At 42.6% G+C, this 18,229-nt stretch overlaps 1 protein-coding gene across 1 annotated transcript in view; it reads left to right on the top strand.

The window, feature by feature from the left end:
* PHLPP1 (PH domain and leucine rich repeat protein phosphatase 1) overlaps positions 1-18,229 on the top strand; it is a 272,841-nt gene that overhangs the window by 152,075 nt on the left and 102,537 nt on the right. Inside the window, 1 exon segment of the mRNA XM_073630923.1 lies at positions 11,795-11,961. Within this exon segment, the coding sequence (XP_073487024.1) occupies positions 11,795-11,961 (167 nt within the window).

Raw genomic sequence — 18,229 nt, 5'->3', positions numbered from 1 at the left:
AACTGGTAATTGCGTGGTTATGCAACACTGTTCCCAAACAAAATTGGTGTCCTTTTTTTTTCCCAAATATAGCTTTGTTTTGGTGGTATTTTTTGCTCTATAAACTAAGACTGAAATTTTATTTATATATATTAGAAGCTTATGCCACACATCATCCAATCTTCTAACCACTTGAAGACCAAGCCTTTTCTGACTTTTTTTTTGTTTTGTTTACATGCTAAATAAAACATTTTGGCTAGAAAATTACTTTGAACCCCAGAGAGACAGAGACTTTATTATAAAGCAGAGGCCCTACAAAATAAAATGGTGGGCGTTGCAATTTTTTGTCACACAGTATTTTCGCAGCAATTTTCCAAACGCAATTTTTTTGGAAAAAAAAAAACTTTTGAATTTTAATGCACAAAAACACAATATATTGCCCAGTTGTTTGGTAAAAGATGATCTTATGCCGAGTACATAGGTACCAAACCTGACATGCTTTAAAATTGCACTTGCTTGTGCAGTGGCGACAAACTATATACATTTTTAAAAGCTTTTACAGGTTACCACTTTAGATTTACAGAGGAGGTCTACTGCTAGAATTGCTGCCATCAATCTGATGTTCGCGGTAATACCTCACATGCATGGTGCAATTGATGTTTATATAGGACATGAGACATATTATGCTTGCACTCGCCTTTGCATGCGAGGGGGGACAGGGGTGCTGTAATTTTTTTTTTTTTTTAAATCCTTTATTTTTCTATTTTTTTACACTGTCCTTTTCATATTTTTTTTTTTTTTTTTTAATCACTTTTGTCACAGGAAATTGACAGGTACTTTTTTTTTTTTTTAATTTTGAATCTATTAGACTCTCTAGATCACTTCTCTGCTCTTAAAGTGGAGTTCCACCCAAAAATGGAACTTCCACTTTAAGTATTTGTGACCCCCTGCATTTTTTTGGAGGGGGGGGGCATCTAGTTTTCACAGGTTCCCAGCTCCCTCTTCCTCTCCTGGCGCCGAACAGAAGTTCACCTCTCCCACCTCCCTGCAATATTCTGGGACATGTCACAGGTCCCAGAAGATTGCCCTGCCATTCGCAGCACGGCTCGCTTCCGCCTGTGGAGCCACAGCTGGGCTGCATTCTCGGATTACCCTGTCGGACAGGAGAGCCAGAGAAAACCATGGAAGATGGCGGGAGGGGGCGGCGTCCCCTCCCACTGCTTGTAAAAAGCAGCATAGAGGCTAATTGGCCCTTAGGATTTCTTTTACATGAAAGCCAATCGCCAGCTGAAAAAAATGATACCAAGATGATGCCTAATTCTGCAGACATCATCCTAGTATAAGCACTCAGTTCAGCGACGTACCAGTACGTTGCCGGTCCTTGTTGAGCATATATTGTATTGTTCGTTTGTTTTTGTTTTTTGTGGTTTTTTGTGTTTGTTTTTTTTTTTTTTTTTTCATGCAGCCTGTGGGCTGAACGAAAAAGGAGAACCTAACAGATTCCTCCATTCACATCTATCAATGTGGATGAAGATCTTTCTGTCAGAAAGTGTGGTATGCCCACTATTAGAATATACCGCCCTGCATCCACCCACTTCTAATGATGGGCATACATGCAATGTTTTTTTTTCATTCAGCCCATGGGATTCCTCCATTCACATCAGTCGATGCGGATGAAGAAATCTCTGCCAAGAAAAGTGAAAAATATATGCCCAGCCCCTATGCTTCGGCATACAGTTGTGCTCATAAGTTTACATACCCTGGCAGAATTTATGATTTCTTGGCGATTTTTTTCAGAGAATATGAATGATAAAACAAACTTTTTTCACTCATGGTTAGTGTTTAGCTGAAGCCATTTATTATCAAATCAACTGTTTACTCTTTTTAAATCCTAATGACAACAGAAACTACCCAAATGACCCTGATCAAAAGTTTACATATCCTGGTGATTCTGGCCTTATAACATACACACAAGTTGACACACAGGGGTTTAAATGGTTGTTAAAGGTAACAATCCTCACCTGTGATCTGTTTGCTTGTAATTAGCGTGTGTATAAAAGGTCAATGAGTTTCTGGACTCCTGACAGACCCTTGCATTCTTCATCCAGTGCTACACTGACGTTTCTGGATTGAGTCCTGGGTAAAACAAAAGAATTGCCAAAGGATCTGTGGGAAAAGTAAACTGTATAAAACAGGAAAGGGATGTAAAGGTATCCAAGAAATTGAGAATGCCAATTAGCAGTGTTCAAGCTCTAATCAAGAAGTGGAAATGAGGAGTTCTGTTGAAACCAAACCCCAATCAGGTAGATCAACTAAAGTGCCAGCTTTTTGGCCACAACCATATACGCTTCATTTGGAGAGGCGTCAACAAGGCCTATGATGAAAGGTACACCATTCCTACTGTGAAACACGATTGCTGATGTTTTGGGGATGTGTGAGCTACAAAGGCACAGGAAATTTGGTCAAAATTCATGGCAAGGTGAATGCAGTATGTTCTCAAAAAATATTGGAGGAACATTTGCATTCATCAGCGCTTTGGGACGTACTTGGACATTTCAACATGAACGACAATGATCCACACCACAAGGCCAAGTCAACCTGTCATTGGCTCCAGCAGCATAAAGTGAAGGTTCTGGAGTGGCCATCTCAGTCTCCTGACCTCAATATCATTGAGCCACTCTGGGAAGATCTCAAACGTGAAGTTCATGCAAGATAGCCCAAGAATTTACAGGAACTGGAGGCAGCTTTACTATCTGAGAAGATAAAGAGCCTCATCCACAAAAGACTTCAAGCTGTCTTTGATGTTTAAGGGGGCAATACACGGTATTAGGAACTGGGGTATGTAAACTTTTGATCAGGGTCATTTGGGTAGTTTATGATTATGATTTAAAGAGTAAACACAGTTGATGATAAATGGCTTCAGCCAAACACTAACCATGAGTGAAAGTTTGTTATGTACGCTCTATGTATATATGTGTATGTGTGCGTGTGTATATATGTGTGTATATATGTGTGTGTGTATGTGTGTGTGTGTGTATATATATATATATATATATATATATATATATATATATATATATATATATATATATATATATATATATAATGTGTGTATAGAGAGAGATTTTTTAAAATTTATTAGGGATGCGCATCTTCATTGGTCTCATGATTCGATTACGATTATCTGGTCAATTCGATTCCTTGATGCATCACGATTACTGACGCGCTCCCACTTCCGCTTGGCCACCTAGGCGGCCCTTCCTCTCTACAATCTTCTGGGACACATCACAAGTCCAAGAAGATTGCCTGGCTATGCAGGACAGCGCAGTGAGACATGTGCACCCGGCTGTGAAGCTGCAAGCTGTCACAGCCAGATGCCCACAGTAGTATTGCCAGCGCCGTGGACAGGCAGGGGAGAGAATGAAGGGTTCAGGTGGCCATGTCCCTGGATTGTTGGACAGGTGAGTGTCTTTTTATTAAAAGTCAGAAGATGCACTTTTTTCTGTAGCTGCTGACTTTTAATAAACAAAAAAATTACTGGAACTCTGCTTTGAATTAAAAATAACCTCACTCAAAGTGGAGTTCCACTCAAAGTGGAGTTCCACCCAAAAGTGGAACTTCCACTTTAAGCACTCCTCGCCCCCTGACATGCCACATTTGGCATGTAAATTTTTTTTGGGGGGGGGGGGAGGAGAGAGTGTGTGTGCTCCTTTTTAGTGGGACTTCCACTTTGGGGAGCTGGGGAAATGTCAGCACAGAGCACGTGTAGGAGCCAGTGTAAGTAGAGTAATAGTAGTAGTAGTAGTAATATGCCGCTCATCTGACTGCCCTGTCTGGCCCTCCTCTCTCCTCTGTCCTCTCTCGTCTCTCCTGACGTCCGTGGGAGTTCTCAGCCCTGCCCACTGACTGTAGCTATCAGATCAGAAGAGAGGCGGGCTGGGCTGACGTCAGACGTGAGAGGAGAGAGGCGGGCCAGACCGAAATGAGGTATGAAGCTGCATATATTTTAAAAAGCACATACAGCAGTGGCCAATTAATGGATTATAACTGCATTTATTACAAAACGGTTTGACAGACACGCTCGGAGCGCTCTACCGGGAGGGGCGGGACAAGTCGGGATGACGTCACCTGACATTGATTTTTCAGGTCGCATGCTTTGGATACCCGAATCGCGATGCAGCGATTTAAATTCTGATTTATATATAATATAATAACCCCCTGCTGCTTCTGAAAGTGATCCAGCAGCTAATTAGCCACGTGGACCACTTTCATGAAAAAAAACAATCGCCAGAAAAAATTGGTAGCAGGGTTATGACTGATAGCTTCAGCCATAACCCGAGTAAACCACTTGCAAACTGCTGCGTATATGTGTATATTTGTGGCTTTGTAGTATTATAGAAATATGCTATCTTCATTTCTAAATAGGTTTTTTAAACCATATACTGTCATGGGCTCCTATCATGCTTTTCAGCAACATGAAGAAAATCCCTAGCAACAGATGGGTTAAAAATCAGTCCAGCATAAGTGTTCTAAGCCTGGAAGTGATAAACATTTTTAAAGTCCTTCCAGTAATTCTGTTAAAGGGCCTTTGTTAGTAGCAGTGCTAAACTGTTGTGTTATTTGCTTGGTCTTTATTGACAGGTTTCCTTGTGTTTTGATTGTCCTTAGTTTGTATTTCTGCAGTCTATTACTTTTGTCTCCAAAAAGCCTGCAAGGAGTCCTTCAAGGATGAACGCATTTTGAAGATCAGAGCTTCAGAGTTTGTTTTGGGAAGGAACCTTGTTTTGTAAGAGTTGCTTCTTAACAGTGTTAGCATTGTTTTGTATTTTTCTGTGGCCCTTCTCCCAGAAAGGGCTGTGTGCGATGGTTGTCACGTGGCACTGCAGCTAAGAGTTCAGGACAGAGCAATTCGGTTTACCTTTCACTCTATTACTAATTGTTTATTTATGGGAGAAAAATAATCCCTGAGTCAATATGTTTCTGGCCAAAGTCCACTTTTAATGTTGACAAGGTCATGTATGTGATCTTTGGACTTTTTTGTTTCATATAACATTTCTCTATCATGTTCAGCTACTTACACTGGCCTGTTTGAGTCATTTCCCACTGACAGCATCCTAAGCTATCAGTGTTTTTGTTATGATGTGACTTTTTGTCATTTAATGTGATTGCTGTCAAATATAAGATAAATAACTTGCTAAGTGCCATGGTGGTTTACTATGACCTTGCTGTGCCGAGTTCTGAATCCTGTTCCCACCAGGTATACTATCTGCGTGAGTTCGTCTGTTCTTCCTATGATTTGAGTTCCCTCCAATTTCATGCTTATAGGTTATGATCCGTTTTTACCCAAGTGTGTATGCCACTAGTAGGTAGATCTGATTAGTAAAATGCTTTAGGGTAGGGATTCACTTGAATGTTTGCTTTTACTGTATCATTTTATTATGCTTTTCTCATATTGAATGGTTTGACTTTAAACAATTGTGCTTTTAACATGCTTTTTGCAAGTTCCTAATAAATAAAATAATGTGTGTGTGTATATATGTGTGTATGTGTGTATGTATGTATGTATATATGTGTGTGTATGTGTGTGTATATATATATATATATATATATATATATATATATATATATATATATATATATATATATATATATATATATATATATATATATGTATGTATGTATGTGTGTGTAATTTTTTTTATTTTATTATTTCAGGTACTTGTATAGCACAGTCAATTTACGCAGCGTCTCAAGGAGCTTACAATCTAAGGTCCCTCACTTACATACACATACTAGGGCCAATTAAGACAGGAGATATATCTATATCTATCTCTCCTTTTACTTTCCTGATAAGTTGTCCAGCCCTGTGGAGACTGTTAGACATATTTGTCTGCTAGTAAAATTGGTGTGATCAGCTCCTCTTGCTTCTGTGTGCCCCCATAGCAAGCTGTGTGCTATAAGGGCACATTTGTGCTTCCATAGACATGCACATTTTGGCTTGGCCCCACTGCCCCTTCCATTCTCATAGGATTTGAATGACAGCAGCAGGAGCCAATGGTAAGCTTCCATGGACCATATATTCCTTCAGAATGGCAAGGTACCATGACACATGTAGTCCTTTAGAAATCAAAAGTTAACAGCAAAGAAGAAGCCGCAAAGCATAAAAGGTATCCAGGAAGTTGTGAAAAGAGATGACCAGCAGACAGGCAGCACTTGCAGCATGAAAAGCCTTTTTCAATGAAAAGGTAATTCCACTTTTGTGGGAAAATCAAAAATTTATATAATTGCTACGCAAGTCAATATTGTAATTGAATATTCTTAAAAATTACATTTCCTTTATATTTTTTTTTTTTTTTTTTTTTGGCACCTGGTATAGTTTGCTTTAGGAGAATTAAAATGTTGCAATTTAAAAGACGCAAGCAAGTTGAGCTTTGAGGCCAAAAAGCAAAATGAAAAGCTTGTATAATTGAGGCGGTAAATGGCAAAAATTAAACTTGAATATGAAGGGATGAGGGCTTCAGAAGAAAAGGGGGGAAATGGAGGGGGCTAAATGCACCCTGCAGGGAGAGCCCATACTATGTGAAATATGATTTAGGAATGTTCAAGGGCCATGTAGAAGAATTCTAAAGATAGTCAGGTTGGAAAATGGGAGCTGTTTATAAGATATCCAAGGGAGCCATGACCTTTCCGTTTCAATCTGAAGCATTGTAATTTTCTGTAAAATGCAATATAGGAACCTGGATTTGTCATGTCATGTTCTGCTTGTGTGATTGGCTTACTGATTTTCCCAGAAGTCTGCACTATGTCTTTTGGGCATCCCCTGCAACAAAAATGTAACTTTTGGTGAGATACACATAAGGGGAAGATCCTGCCATTTTCCTCCTTAGTGCTCTGCAGCAACTGATTGATTTATAAAATCCCATTAGGTTCACGTTCCAGGTGGACACCGAGAAACAAACGGCTATTTCTTCAGAATAACAAAAGGTAGGAACTCAACAAAAGTGGAGTTAGACTTTAAAGTGGTTGCAAAGGCTCAATGCATGAAGGTAAAAAAACCTGTGTGCAGCACCCCCCCCTCAACAAGCTGCTTGCTGTGGGGGCACTTGGCAGGAGGGAGGGGCCAGGAGTGCCGATGTGGGACCTGAGAGGGCAGGTAAGTTTGACGTGTATTTTTTTTTTTTTTTTTTTATTATTAAAACGAGACTTTAGTATCACTTTAAAAAAGAACTCCTCCAGCTTTTCCTCCTCAAAACAGATGTATTGTGCGTGTAAATGAATCACAACCTCACTGTCAGTGTATGTGTAACTTCCCTCCTTTAGCTGTACATAGCAGGTTTCTGTGTCTGTCACTCCTGGCTGAATTTGAAAGTTCTCTGATGTCCTGTTTCCGTCCTTTGCCAGCGCTGATACTACATCTCCCATGATCCTTTGCGCCTCTGTAGTTTCAAGGCAGGCTATGGGAGTCACTTGTACCAGTTCTGGGAGTTGATGTGGGTGGGTAATAGGGTTACTGTGGGTTTTTTTGTGCCTTCATGTGGGGGTGGAAGGTGTAAATGTCATACCTCCTGCTGTGTTCCTGTCTTGCAGCATGTCAAAGAATGGCTTACTGCAAGACTACAGAGGAAGGGCTATAGGATGTTATCATGAAGGTCTTTCCTGCCTATGTAAATGAATCACTTTACAGAGAGCAGGGCTCTGGGAGGGCAGGATTTGAGGGGTGGGACTTTCCCTGTTTACACTGGTCGTCATATTTAACTGGGCAGGGCTGAATTCTAAATGTGATCTGTTCAATTCTGCTCAGCAGAAACACAGCTAGCTTTCAGAACAGGCTGTGTATGAAGGTGTTTCCTCCTTGAATAATGCTGTGATCTGTGAGGCGGGTTTGGACTCTTCCTGTAGGTGTGACTGGGTGGGATTGAATGCTAAATAAGATGTTTTCAATCCCACCCATCAGAGCTGTGAAGGAAGAAACATTTGCAGTGTCTGAGACTACAAAGGTAGAGACAGAGTATCGGCATGATATACAGAGTCGCATGGTACAAAGCCACAACTAAACCCAGAATATCAGGGGATCTGCAGACAACAGAGCAACATGGTACAGAGGTTTGATCTATGCTGAGTTCAAAGAAAAGTTGGAGTTCAGCTTAAAGCCTATATTGGATTGTCACATGTAACTATTGTTTGTAATGCTAATTTTATCAAATGAAAGTGTATGCTTTGACCATAGATTTTCTTTAACACTGTTCAGGGAGAGACAGCTCTGTTTTTAAGCCTGCTGCTTATGTGTGCGAGCAGTTGTCCAATGTGCCATCAGCATAGGGTGTTTTAAACTTTTCTGCAACACATAATTATAAAAAAAAAAAAAAACGCATATGTATTACTGTGTATGCAGCCTGATTCCATTACACTAGTATAATAGTGAGAGTTCACTTGGGCTTTAGCGTATATGTGAATCATTATCTAGTAAAACAACCAATTTGGTTTAAAATAGAAATGCAAGTGGGTTAGTGGGAGGTGGAGAAACATCAGTACACTGATCTGCCTAGTGGATGGCTATTCTGGTGCCTGGGTGAAGGGCAGAGGGGAGTGTCATCAGAAGTCTGATCATTAGAGGACAGGCAGGCTGTTCTCTCAAAACAGACAGAAAACCACACTGGGATGGATGTCCTCTCATGCCTAGTGTGGTCAGTTTGAAATAGGAAAGCAGGGGACTGACAGGATCACTAGATATTTCACACAAAGGAAGCAATGCAGAGAGAACAGGATTTTTTTAAAAATTATTAATATGAGTACATAGTACAACAGGCACATCAGGAATATGAAAGTTGGCATCTACCACAAACGGCTTGTAGCCCTTCCATGCGGCTTCGCCTTGTCCCTGAGAGTATTCAGAAAGAACCTCACACCAGTTTGAGGTAATCTTTGTCTCAGGGGCATTTAATAATTTGGAGCATCCGCTACTGTGGAAGCAAAATTCTCTGGCTTTGAGCTGCAATGTGTCAGTCAGGATACTGATTTTGGAGGACTTCAGATGTATGCTGCATTAAAAATGTTGAAGTTATCTGATTCCATCATCTGTCTTGAAGTACGGGGCCTTCTAGATACCTTTTTCAAGCCAAGGTCTTCCCTTTGGGGAAATTGATGAAACTGCAGAGTCAAGTTTGACACCTTTTTAATCTCTTCGGGCTTTCCTGTGGGACAAATGGTTCTTTCTTTTGTGGCTTCTGTCCCTGGCATTGTCAGAATTTTTTTAATCATTTTGCAATGGAAGCTTGTCACGATAGGCGCCAGATTGCAGGGCTGGGGCAGAGTTATGAACTATGGCTGTTTTAGGGTTGTTGGTTTCTAGAAACTGTGAGTCTGTCCATTGCTTCAATAGACCCTCTTTCTGATTGGCCATCTGGTTCAGGTTTAGTTGGACATTAGGAGGTATTCTGGAACATAGTCTGTTGGGGGATGCTGTATGCTCATCTGGTAGCGTCTTGATTCAACCAGAAGCTAGACAGATTTATCTCAAGGATGCAGGACCCAATGGCAGATGTTGAATCGGTATGCCCAGATTTATGCCTTCCCTCTACTGAAACCTTTTTACCTCATCTACTTTAAAAAAATTTAAGGGATGGCATTCCAGTAATTTTTATACCTCCATATTGGCTTCACTCTCCAAGCCTCTGTTCAGCTTTTAGCCAGCCCCTATCAGAATGGCCAGATCTGTTATCTCAAGGACTGACCTTCCACCCTGCTTCTCGAACTTTGGCTTTGAGAGCATGACTGTTTAAATTCAGGTTCTGGGAGACGCAGGCATTTGTTTGTTATTCCAACTATGTTAGACACCTAAATCTACTTCCTGCAGGATTTGGTAAGATGTTGAAAACCTATTTTCACTGGTTTTCACTGGTATGCGTTTCTGAGGATTTCCCTATGTATCCTTTTTTTTTTTTTTTTTTTTTTTTTTTTTTATAGGCTGCGTTCTTCCCTTTTTTCAGTTTTGCAAAGAACAAGGTTTGGCTCTGATCACCATCAAGGGCTAGTTATCCACCCTATCTATTCTTTTCAGTGTCCTCTGGCCAATAATTCTGACGCCTACTTCGTTCGTACTTCACATGTTGCTCCCCTTGTTTGTCCCCCACTCCGTCCATGGGATTTAAATCTAGCATTGTTGTGTTTGAGACATTTCCTGGTTTGTAGTCGCTCTAGTGGCCTTCGCTTCAGCTTGAAAGGTAAGCATGTTGTTTTTTTACCTTAATGAGGATATTGATAACTCTTGTGTCAAACAAGAGTTAACTGCAAGCAGATTTCTCTCCATTGCATGGATGTGGTGAGGGGCGTCGGGATCTACTTTTCGGCCACTTATTTTAGGCAGACTTATTCCCTGGATTTTTTAAATTGATTTTTTTTTTTAATTTCAGAAGGTTCTAGTAGAGGTTCTCCTGCTTCCACGTCCACCATTTCTAAGTGGATTCAACAGGTTGTTGTACATGCCTATGAGTTGAGAAATAAGGTGCTTTCCTCTCATTAAAGTTTTTTTTGTCATTGCGCTTCTGTCTCAGATGTGTCAGTCTGTAGCTTGATCTACTTTCTCACATATTCTTCAAGATTTAGAAGATCAATATTACTGTATTTGTGGATGTTTGTTTCAGCAAAAAAGTTCTACAAGTGGCTGTTTTTATACCCTTGTTTTCCCTCTGTTCTGGGGTTAGTCTTGTTTTGGTGTGCCCACCCCTCTGTTTAGATTGCTCTTGGACGTCCCCTGATAGCTTTTTACCATAAAGCTGGATTCCTCCAAGAACGATAGAGAAAGATTTTTGTAATTTCCCCCCACCCCCGTCAAATTTTTCTTGTAGTCCATTGAGAGAATATTGATCCTCATATGCTTCTCTTTGGACTGCTTGCTACATCTGAGCAGGTGGGAAGGGTTATATTCTCTAGGGGCTGGCCCTAAGTTTGTGTTGTCTAGTGTTCCTTTCTCCTCTAAGTAGCAATATAACCATGGTTGCTTATTACAATAAAGTTATGTCCATCAGTTGACTCAGAGAAAAAAAAATCCTATTGGAAAAACAAACCAAAGAAGAAAAAATGGGATTTTAATTGGTGCTAAAGCCTTCCATCGGAATAAACTTACAAACACATAAAACACATTATAAAATCAACAAATTTTATTACAAAGTCCTGTTTAATATACACTGGAGTGCAAAGCCCCTAAAAAAAAAAAAAAAAAAAAAAAAAATGGGTGGAACAAACCATAGACAGCTTGACAGCTCCCCATAGAAGCTCAGATCTATTGGGTAAACATATATATCCAGAAGACTGAGTAATTCAACTGGACCTGGTTCTGGTTTGTTTTTAAAAATATTTAGTGTGTAGACTGGAAAAGCTAAAACTTCTGTAACTTTCCTGTGTCTCTTCTGCCCCCCCCCAAAAAAAGAGGTACAGGCCACATAAAAAAAATATCTGGCAGGGATGCCAACTTCCCTCCCCCCAACCCAAGAGTTCAATTTGACTGTAAAGGAACAAAAACATGTATATGTTATAGTGTACATGGGGCTAATGGGCAAAGTACAGATTCACTTAACCTATCATGTAAACTAGAGTATGAGAATTCTAAACTATTTTACCATGTTTGCCTGTTTCAGAGCCAAGCAGATTTAAAACCATTTTTTGTTGAAGACAATAATGTTTCAATTACAAATGTATTAAATAAAATATATATCTAGTTGCAAATATTTGCATCTTTAATTATATACTATAATATTGTCTTGTGTGCTTGTTGCTAAGGATAGTTTCATGTGTCACCCCCCCCCCCCCCCCCTTCTAGATTGTTTCCCAAAGGATCAGTTCTGTGGACCTGTCCTGTTGCAATTTGGAGCACCTTCCTGAAAACCTGTTTTACAGCCAAGATCTTACCCATCTGAACTTGAAGCAAAATGTTCTCCGGCTTAGCCCATACTCAGCTGATGAGGGAACTCTTGATGACCTTCAAAGGTAAAAAAAAAAATTGCCTTTTTTGTTCTATTTTTTTTGGTTTGTTTTTTCATCCTAAGTTTTGCCCGTTTTATTTCCAGTGAGCTCTCCACATGCATCAATGTTAAAAAATACGTGCTTGCCACTTTGCGTTTTTCATGTTTGACTACAAATTGTCTTGTTCACACCAAGGTGTATACATGCACCATTAAGCAGCTCCACTTTTGTCAGCACCAGAAGTAGTGATTTTCAGGGTTCAGCTGCAACCCCGTGTACCTTTTTAACTTTGTATTTTAGCTCCTTAAAGTTAATACTAAAAATTCATACCAATGTATGCCCTCTCTATATTAGGGGTCTCAACATTTCAGTACAAGGGCCACATCGTATATTTACAATATTCACAGGCCTCTTCTTCACATCAGATTCCCCCTGTAATATCTTAGTCTTAAAGTGGATATAAACCCTTACATATACCCAGTGAAGTCAACAGCCGCAGATGATACACAGGGATGAAACCAATCTCCCTACATAAGTTTTACATGTATATCTGCAGTCTTCAGCTTTATATACTGTTTAAAAAAGTGCACGTCCTATTAGAATTTTCTTTTCCTATTCCAACAGGGGGAGGGGAGTTTTGCCATACACTGTGAGACAGCTGATTGGTGGAAAGGCACACACCCCCTCTTCAGAGCCTTGCAGAGCTGTGCTGTGAATTGATGACCAGCTGTCTGCTAATCTAATTTTCTTTCTCGAACATCACGGGACACAGAGCCACAGTAATTACTGATGGGTTATATAGGTATTACTGGTGATTGGACACTGGCACACCCTATCAGGAAGTTCAACCCCCTATATAATCCCTCCCCCTTGCAGGGATACCTCAGTTTTTACGCCAGTGTCTTAGGTGATGGACGTGTAAAGATGTCCTGTGCTGAGCTCCAAAGGGAATATCCTAAGATCCTATACTGGGGCAAGCCAGGCGAACCGGATCCATTCAAAGTGTCTTTTCATGGCCGAATTGAATGGTACCCGGGCCTCGTGTCCGAAGAAACGAGGTTTTACCTGTAATGCTTCTCTTTTTAGAGAGCTGGACCCCGCAGATCAGAAAATGGCTTTAAACTTCCTAATTTCTGGCGAGGTGCTTTACGGTCCCAGAACTGTTGGATCCCCCTACTGATGGGGGCCCCAGTCTCTGACGGTTTTTTCAAACGGAGCCCACCGTGAGAGGTGAAGATTGGGTCTGTGTAAACAGCACCCTGCGGCTGGATAAGGTAAGAGGAGATTCCACAGAATTTTTGAGTTCTAGTGGGTTTTCTCCTTTAAGGTAAATGCATGCTATGCCTATTGTGACCACTGGGGGCTGCCAAGAGCACAAACCTACACATGCTGACTCTGTCTCAGGTGTTGTAATCGCTGATTATGTCCCAGCGTCTCAAGCAGGCTGCAAACAGGTAAGGTGGAAAGGGGGATTTCTCATGTTTGAATGTTCCCCCCCAGGCTTGAGAGGGGCCACAGGGGTCTAGAAAGTGGTTATACCACCCGGGCTCTGCGGCCTAATGGCCACCATCTCTCAAGATAGCCGTTCAGGCAGATCTTGTTACCAGCCTCCCTCCCTCCCCCCCTCATCCCCAGCCTCTCTCCGGAAGCATGACAGGAGAGTCGGCAGCGCGGGAAGCGCTCGTTTTTTTCAAAACTCGAGGGGGGGGGGGGGCGGTAGAGGAGGGGGCGGGACGTCAGCACAGAGTGCTTAGACTCCCACTCAGGCCAGCTGCAGGCTATTAAAGGCACTCTGTACAGGTGCACTCAGCCTTCTGAGAGACACAGAGCTGATGGTCGCATGTAAGGTGGGACACAGGCATTCTCCTAGGCAGCATTTACTGAAGTAACACCAGACTGAGCATTGGGTAGCAAGGCTTTTAGCCAGACTACATCGCTCAGCGGGCAGTGTTCATTTGTATACCTCACACCTTGTTGCTTTGCACTATGGGTAGAAGAGGTTCAAGCACCCCAGGAACCAGAGACACTAGGGGATCTCGTTCAGGTTCTGAGGGCCCCCTGTCGGCAGCATCCCCCCCCCCCCAAAGATGGGCCAGGGACAGCTAGCCAGGGAGAGCCATCGGGGTCAGGGGCTACACCTGCTTCTGGCACTTCAGCCCCTGTATATATTACACAAGAGGTTTTTTCCTCAACCATTAATGGTCTAGAGGAAAGATTAATGGCCGTGATTACGTCTTCACTCAGTGGAAGAAAACGCACTAGGCTTTCCTCTGTTCCCCAAGACCCTCAGACAGAGGAGCTCTGGGATAAAGGAGATGAATCCCTTTCAGAGGATCGGGATGGGATGGATGATTCCTCTTCGGAGGATTCAGGTGGAGAGGGACCCTCTGCGACTTCCCAAGAGGAGAAAGTCTTAGTGCAGATCCTCACTGGATTGGTCCGCTCCACATTTAAGTTGCCCATACCTGAAACTGCTAAAGAATCCTCTTCTGCTTTGGGGTCACTGAAACCTTTCCAAGCAGCACATGCTTTTCCTGTTCATACTTTACTTGAAAAGCTTATTTATTCTGAGTGGGATCACCCAGACAAACGTTTTTTTCCGCCGAGAAAGTTTTCAACACTTTATCCGATGGAAGAAAAGTTTATTAAAATGTGGGGAATACCGGCTATTGATGCCGCCATTTCCTCCGTAAATAATAGCCTGACTTGTCCTGTAGACAATGCTCAGATGCTCAGAGATCCTGTAGATAAAAGGATGGAATCCCTATTGAAGGATGTTTTCTCCTTAGCAGGATCAGTGGCCCAACCTGCAGTAGCAGCGATTGGAGTCTGTCAATACTTAAGAGACCATGTTAAGCAGGTCATCAAAGTATTACCTGAACAGCAGGCCCAGGGGTTTGCTAACCTTCCAGCGGCCTTATGCTTTGTGGTTGACGCCATTAGAGATTCTATCGTGCAAACCTCCCGTCTTTCACTGGGGTTGGTGCATATACGTAGAATCCTATGGTTGAAAAATTGGTCAGCCGAAGCACCATGTAAGAAGCTACTGGCTGGGTTTCCATTTCGTGGTGCAAGGTTGTTTGGAGAGGACTTGGATAACTATATCAAGAGAATCTCTTGTGGGAAAAGCACTCTTACCTGTCAAGAAGAAGAGTAAGCGTCCCTGCAGGGAGGAGAATTTCTGGCATCAATAGACATCAGAGATGCATATCTGCATGTGCCCATTTTTCCTGCTCATCAGAAGTTTCTGCGCTTCGAGGTAGGAGGGCGCCATTTCCAGTTTGTGGCTCTGCCTTTCGGGATAGCCACTGCACCTCGAGTGTTCACAAAGATCTTGGCTCCTCCTCTGGCCAGATTAAGGGCTCAGGGTATAGCTGTCATAGCATACCTAGACGACCTGCTCTTGATAGACCGGTCGATAGCCTCTTTGAATGGAAACTTGAGGACCACAGTCGGGTATCTAGAACACCTGGGTTGGATCCTCAACTTGGAAAAGTCTTTCCTAAAACCAGTAAGAAGACTGGAGTATTTAGGTCTGATTATAGATACAAGCCAGGAGAAAATATTTCTACCCCAGGCAAAGATCACTGCTTTGAGAGAGCTGATTCTGACAGTAAGGACCAAGAAGGGTCCCTCAGTCCGCCTTTGTATGAGGCTACTAGGGAAGATGGTGTCTTCATTGGAAGCAGTTCCCTATGCTCAGTTTCACTCAAGAATGCTGCAACACAGTATTCTGTCGACCTGGAACAAGAAGGTTCAGGCATTAGACTTTCCGATGCACCTGTCGCATGCGGTGCGTCAGAGCCTCAATTGGTGGCTCATACCCGAAAACCTGCAGAAGGGGAAATCCTTTCTACCGGTTACCTGGACGGTGGTAACAACAGATGCCAGTCTGTCAGGTTGGGGAGCAGTTCTGGAACAGGCTGCGGTCCAAGGGGTATGGTCCAAGACAGAGAGGACCTTACCCATCAACATTCTGGAGATCCGGGCGATACATCTAGCTCTAAAAGCCTGGATTATCAGGCTACAGGGTTGTCCGGTCAGGATCCAGTCCGACAATGCCACAGCAGTGGCTTATGTCAATCATCAGGGAGGCACCCGGAGCCGAGCTGCTCAAAAAGAGGTGAACCAGATCTTAGTCTGGGCAGAGATGCATGTGCCATGCATATCGGCAGTTTTCATCCCGGGAATAGAAAATTGGCAGGCGGACTATCTAAGTCGCCAGCAGTTACTTCCAGGGGAATGGTCTCTGCATCCCGACGTCTTTTGGGCCATATGCCAAAGATGGGGGGTTCCAGATGTAGATCTCTTTGCATCCCGATTCAACAAAAAGATAGACAGATTTGTGGCAAGGACAAAAGATCCTCTTGCATGCGGGACGGATGCGTTGGTGATTCCGTGGCATCGGTTCTCACTGATTTACGCATTCCCGCCTATTCTGCTACTACCACGACTCCTTCGCAGGATCAAGCAGGAAAGGAAGTCGGTACTTCTGGTGGCCCCCGCTTGGCCCAGAAGGACTTGGTATGCAGAAATAGTAAGGATGAAGGTGGGCTCCCCGTGGACCCTACCGGTACGCCCAGACCTGTTATCTCAAGGTCCAGTGTTCCATCCTGCCTTACAAACGCTAAATTTGACGGTTTGGCTATTGAGACCCACGTTCTGAAGAGTCGTGGGCTCTCAGGTCCTGTCATATCTACCTTGATTAATGCAAGGAAGCCAGCTTCCAGGATGATTTATCATAGAGTCTGGAAGGCTTATATAACCTGGTGTGAATCCAGAGGTTGGCATCCCAGGAAATATGTCATAGGTAGAATCCTTGATTTTCTAAAGATGGGATTAGAGATGAAGCTGGCCTTGAGTACCATCAAGGGCCAGGTTTCTGCTTTATCAGTATTATTTCAGCGGCCACTTGCTTCGCATTCTTTGGTCCGAAACTTTATGCAGGGGGTGATGCGTCTTAATCCTCCGGTTAAAGCGCCCCTAAACCCCTGGGACTTGAATTTGGTCCTGGCTGTGTTACAGAAACAGCCTTTTGAACCAATAAGTCAGATTCCTTTGGTCTTGTTGACAAGGAAATTAATTTTTCTGGTGGCCATCTCTTCTGCTAGAAAAGTATCAGAATTAGCAGCTCTTTCCTGTAAGGAGCCTTATTTGATTATACACAAGGATAGAGTGGTACTACGCCCTCATCCTAGTTTTTAGAGAAGGTGGTTTCTGATTTTCATTTAAACCAAGACATTGTTCTACCTTCCTTTTTTCCAGATCCCTGTTCTCCGGAAGAGAGATCTCTACATTCGTTGGATGTAGTAAGGCCTATCTAGGGGCAACTACTCAGATCCGCAAGACGGATGTTTTGTTTGTGCTGCCAGAGGGTCCCAATAGAGGACAGGCAGCGTCAAAAGCTACCATTTCTAAATGGATTCGACAGTTGATCATTCAAGCTTACGGTTTGAAACAGAAGATTCCTCCGTTTCAGATCAGGGCACATTCCACAAGGGCTATTGGTGCTTCTTGGGCAGTGCATCACCGGGCCTCTATGGCTCAAATCTGCAAGGCCGCAACCTGGTTTTCAGTTCATACATTCACCAGATTCTATCAGGTGGATGTGAGAAGGCATGAGGATATCGCCTTTGGGCGTAGTGTGCTGCAGGCAGCGGTACAGGGTCCTCAGGTCTGATTGCACCCTACTTGGTTGTGGTTCCCCCCCCTCAGGTAGCATTGCTCTGGGACATCCCATCAGTAATTACTGTGGCTCTGTGTCCCGTGATGTTCGAGAAAGAAAATAGGATTTTTTAAAACAGCTTACCTGTAAAATCCTTTTCTTTCGAAGGACATCACGGGACACAGAGGTCCCGCCCCTCTTCTAATACATTATATTGCTTGGCTACAAAACTGAGGTATCCCTGCAAGGGGGAGGGATTATATAGGGGGTTGAACTTCCTGATAGGGTGTGCCAGTGTCCAATCACCAGTAATACCTATATAACCCATCAGTAATTACTGTGGCTCTGTGTCCCGTGATGTCCTTCGAAAGAAAAGGATTTTACAGGTAAGCTGTTTTAAAAAATCCTGTTATAGCACCCACCCTGACACAAATTTCAGGCTGGTTTTATCACGCATGCAGATAACAGAAGAAGGGAGCAGGAGAAAGCCAGAGGAATTAGGCCTTTGGAGAGCAATATGAAAACACTACAGATATACAGTTGTGCTCGTGCTCATAAGTTTACATAACCTGGCAGAATTTATGATCCCTTGGCCATTTTTTAGAGAATATAAATAACACAAAAAAC

This window comes from Aquarana catesbeiana, linkage group LG05 (assembly GCF_042186555.1).
Source record: "Aquarana catesbeiana isolate 2022-GZ linkage group LG05, ASM4218655v1, whole genome shotgun sequence".
Lineage (NCBI taxonomy): Eukaryota > Metazoa > Chordata > Amphibia > Anura > Ranidae > Aquarana > Aquarana catesbeiana.
The sequence above is the reverse complement of the archived record's forward strand: the minus strand, read 5'-3'. Positions and strand labels throughout refer to the sequence as shown.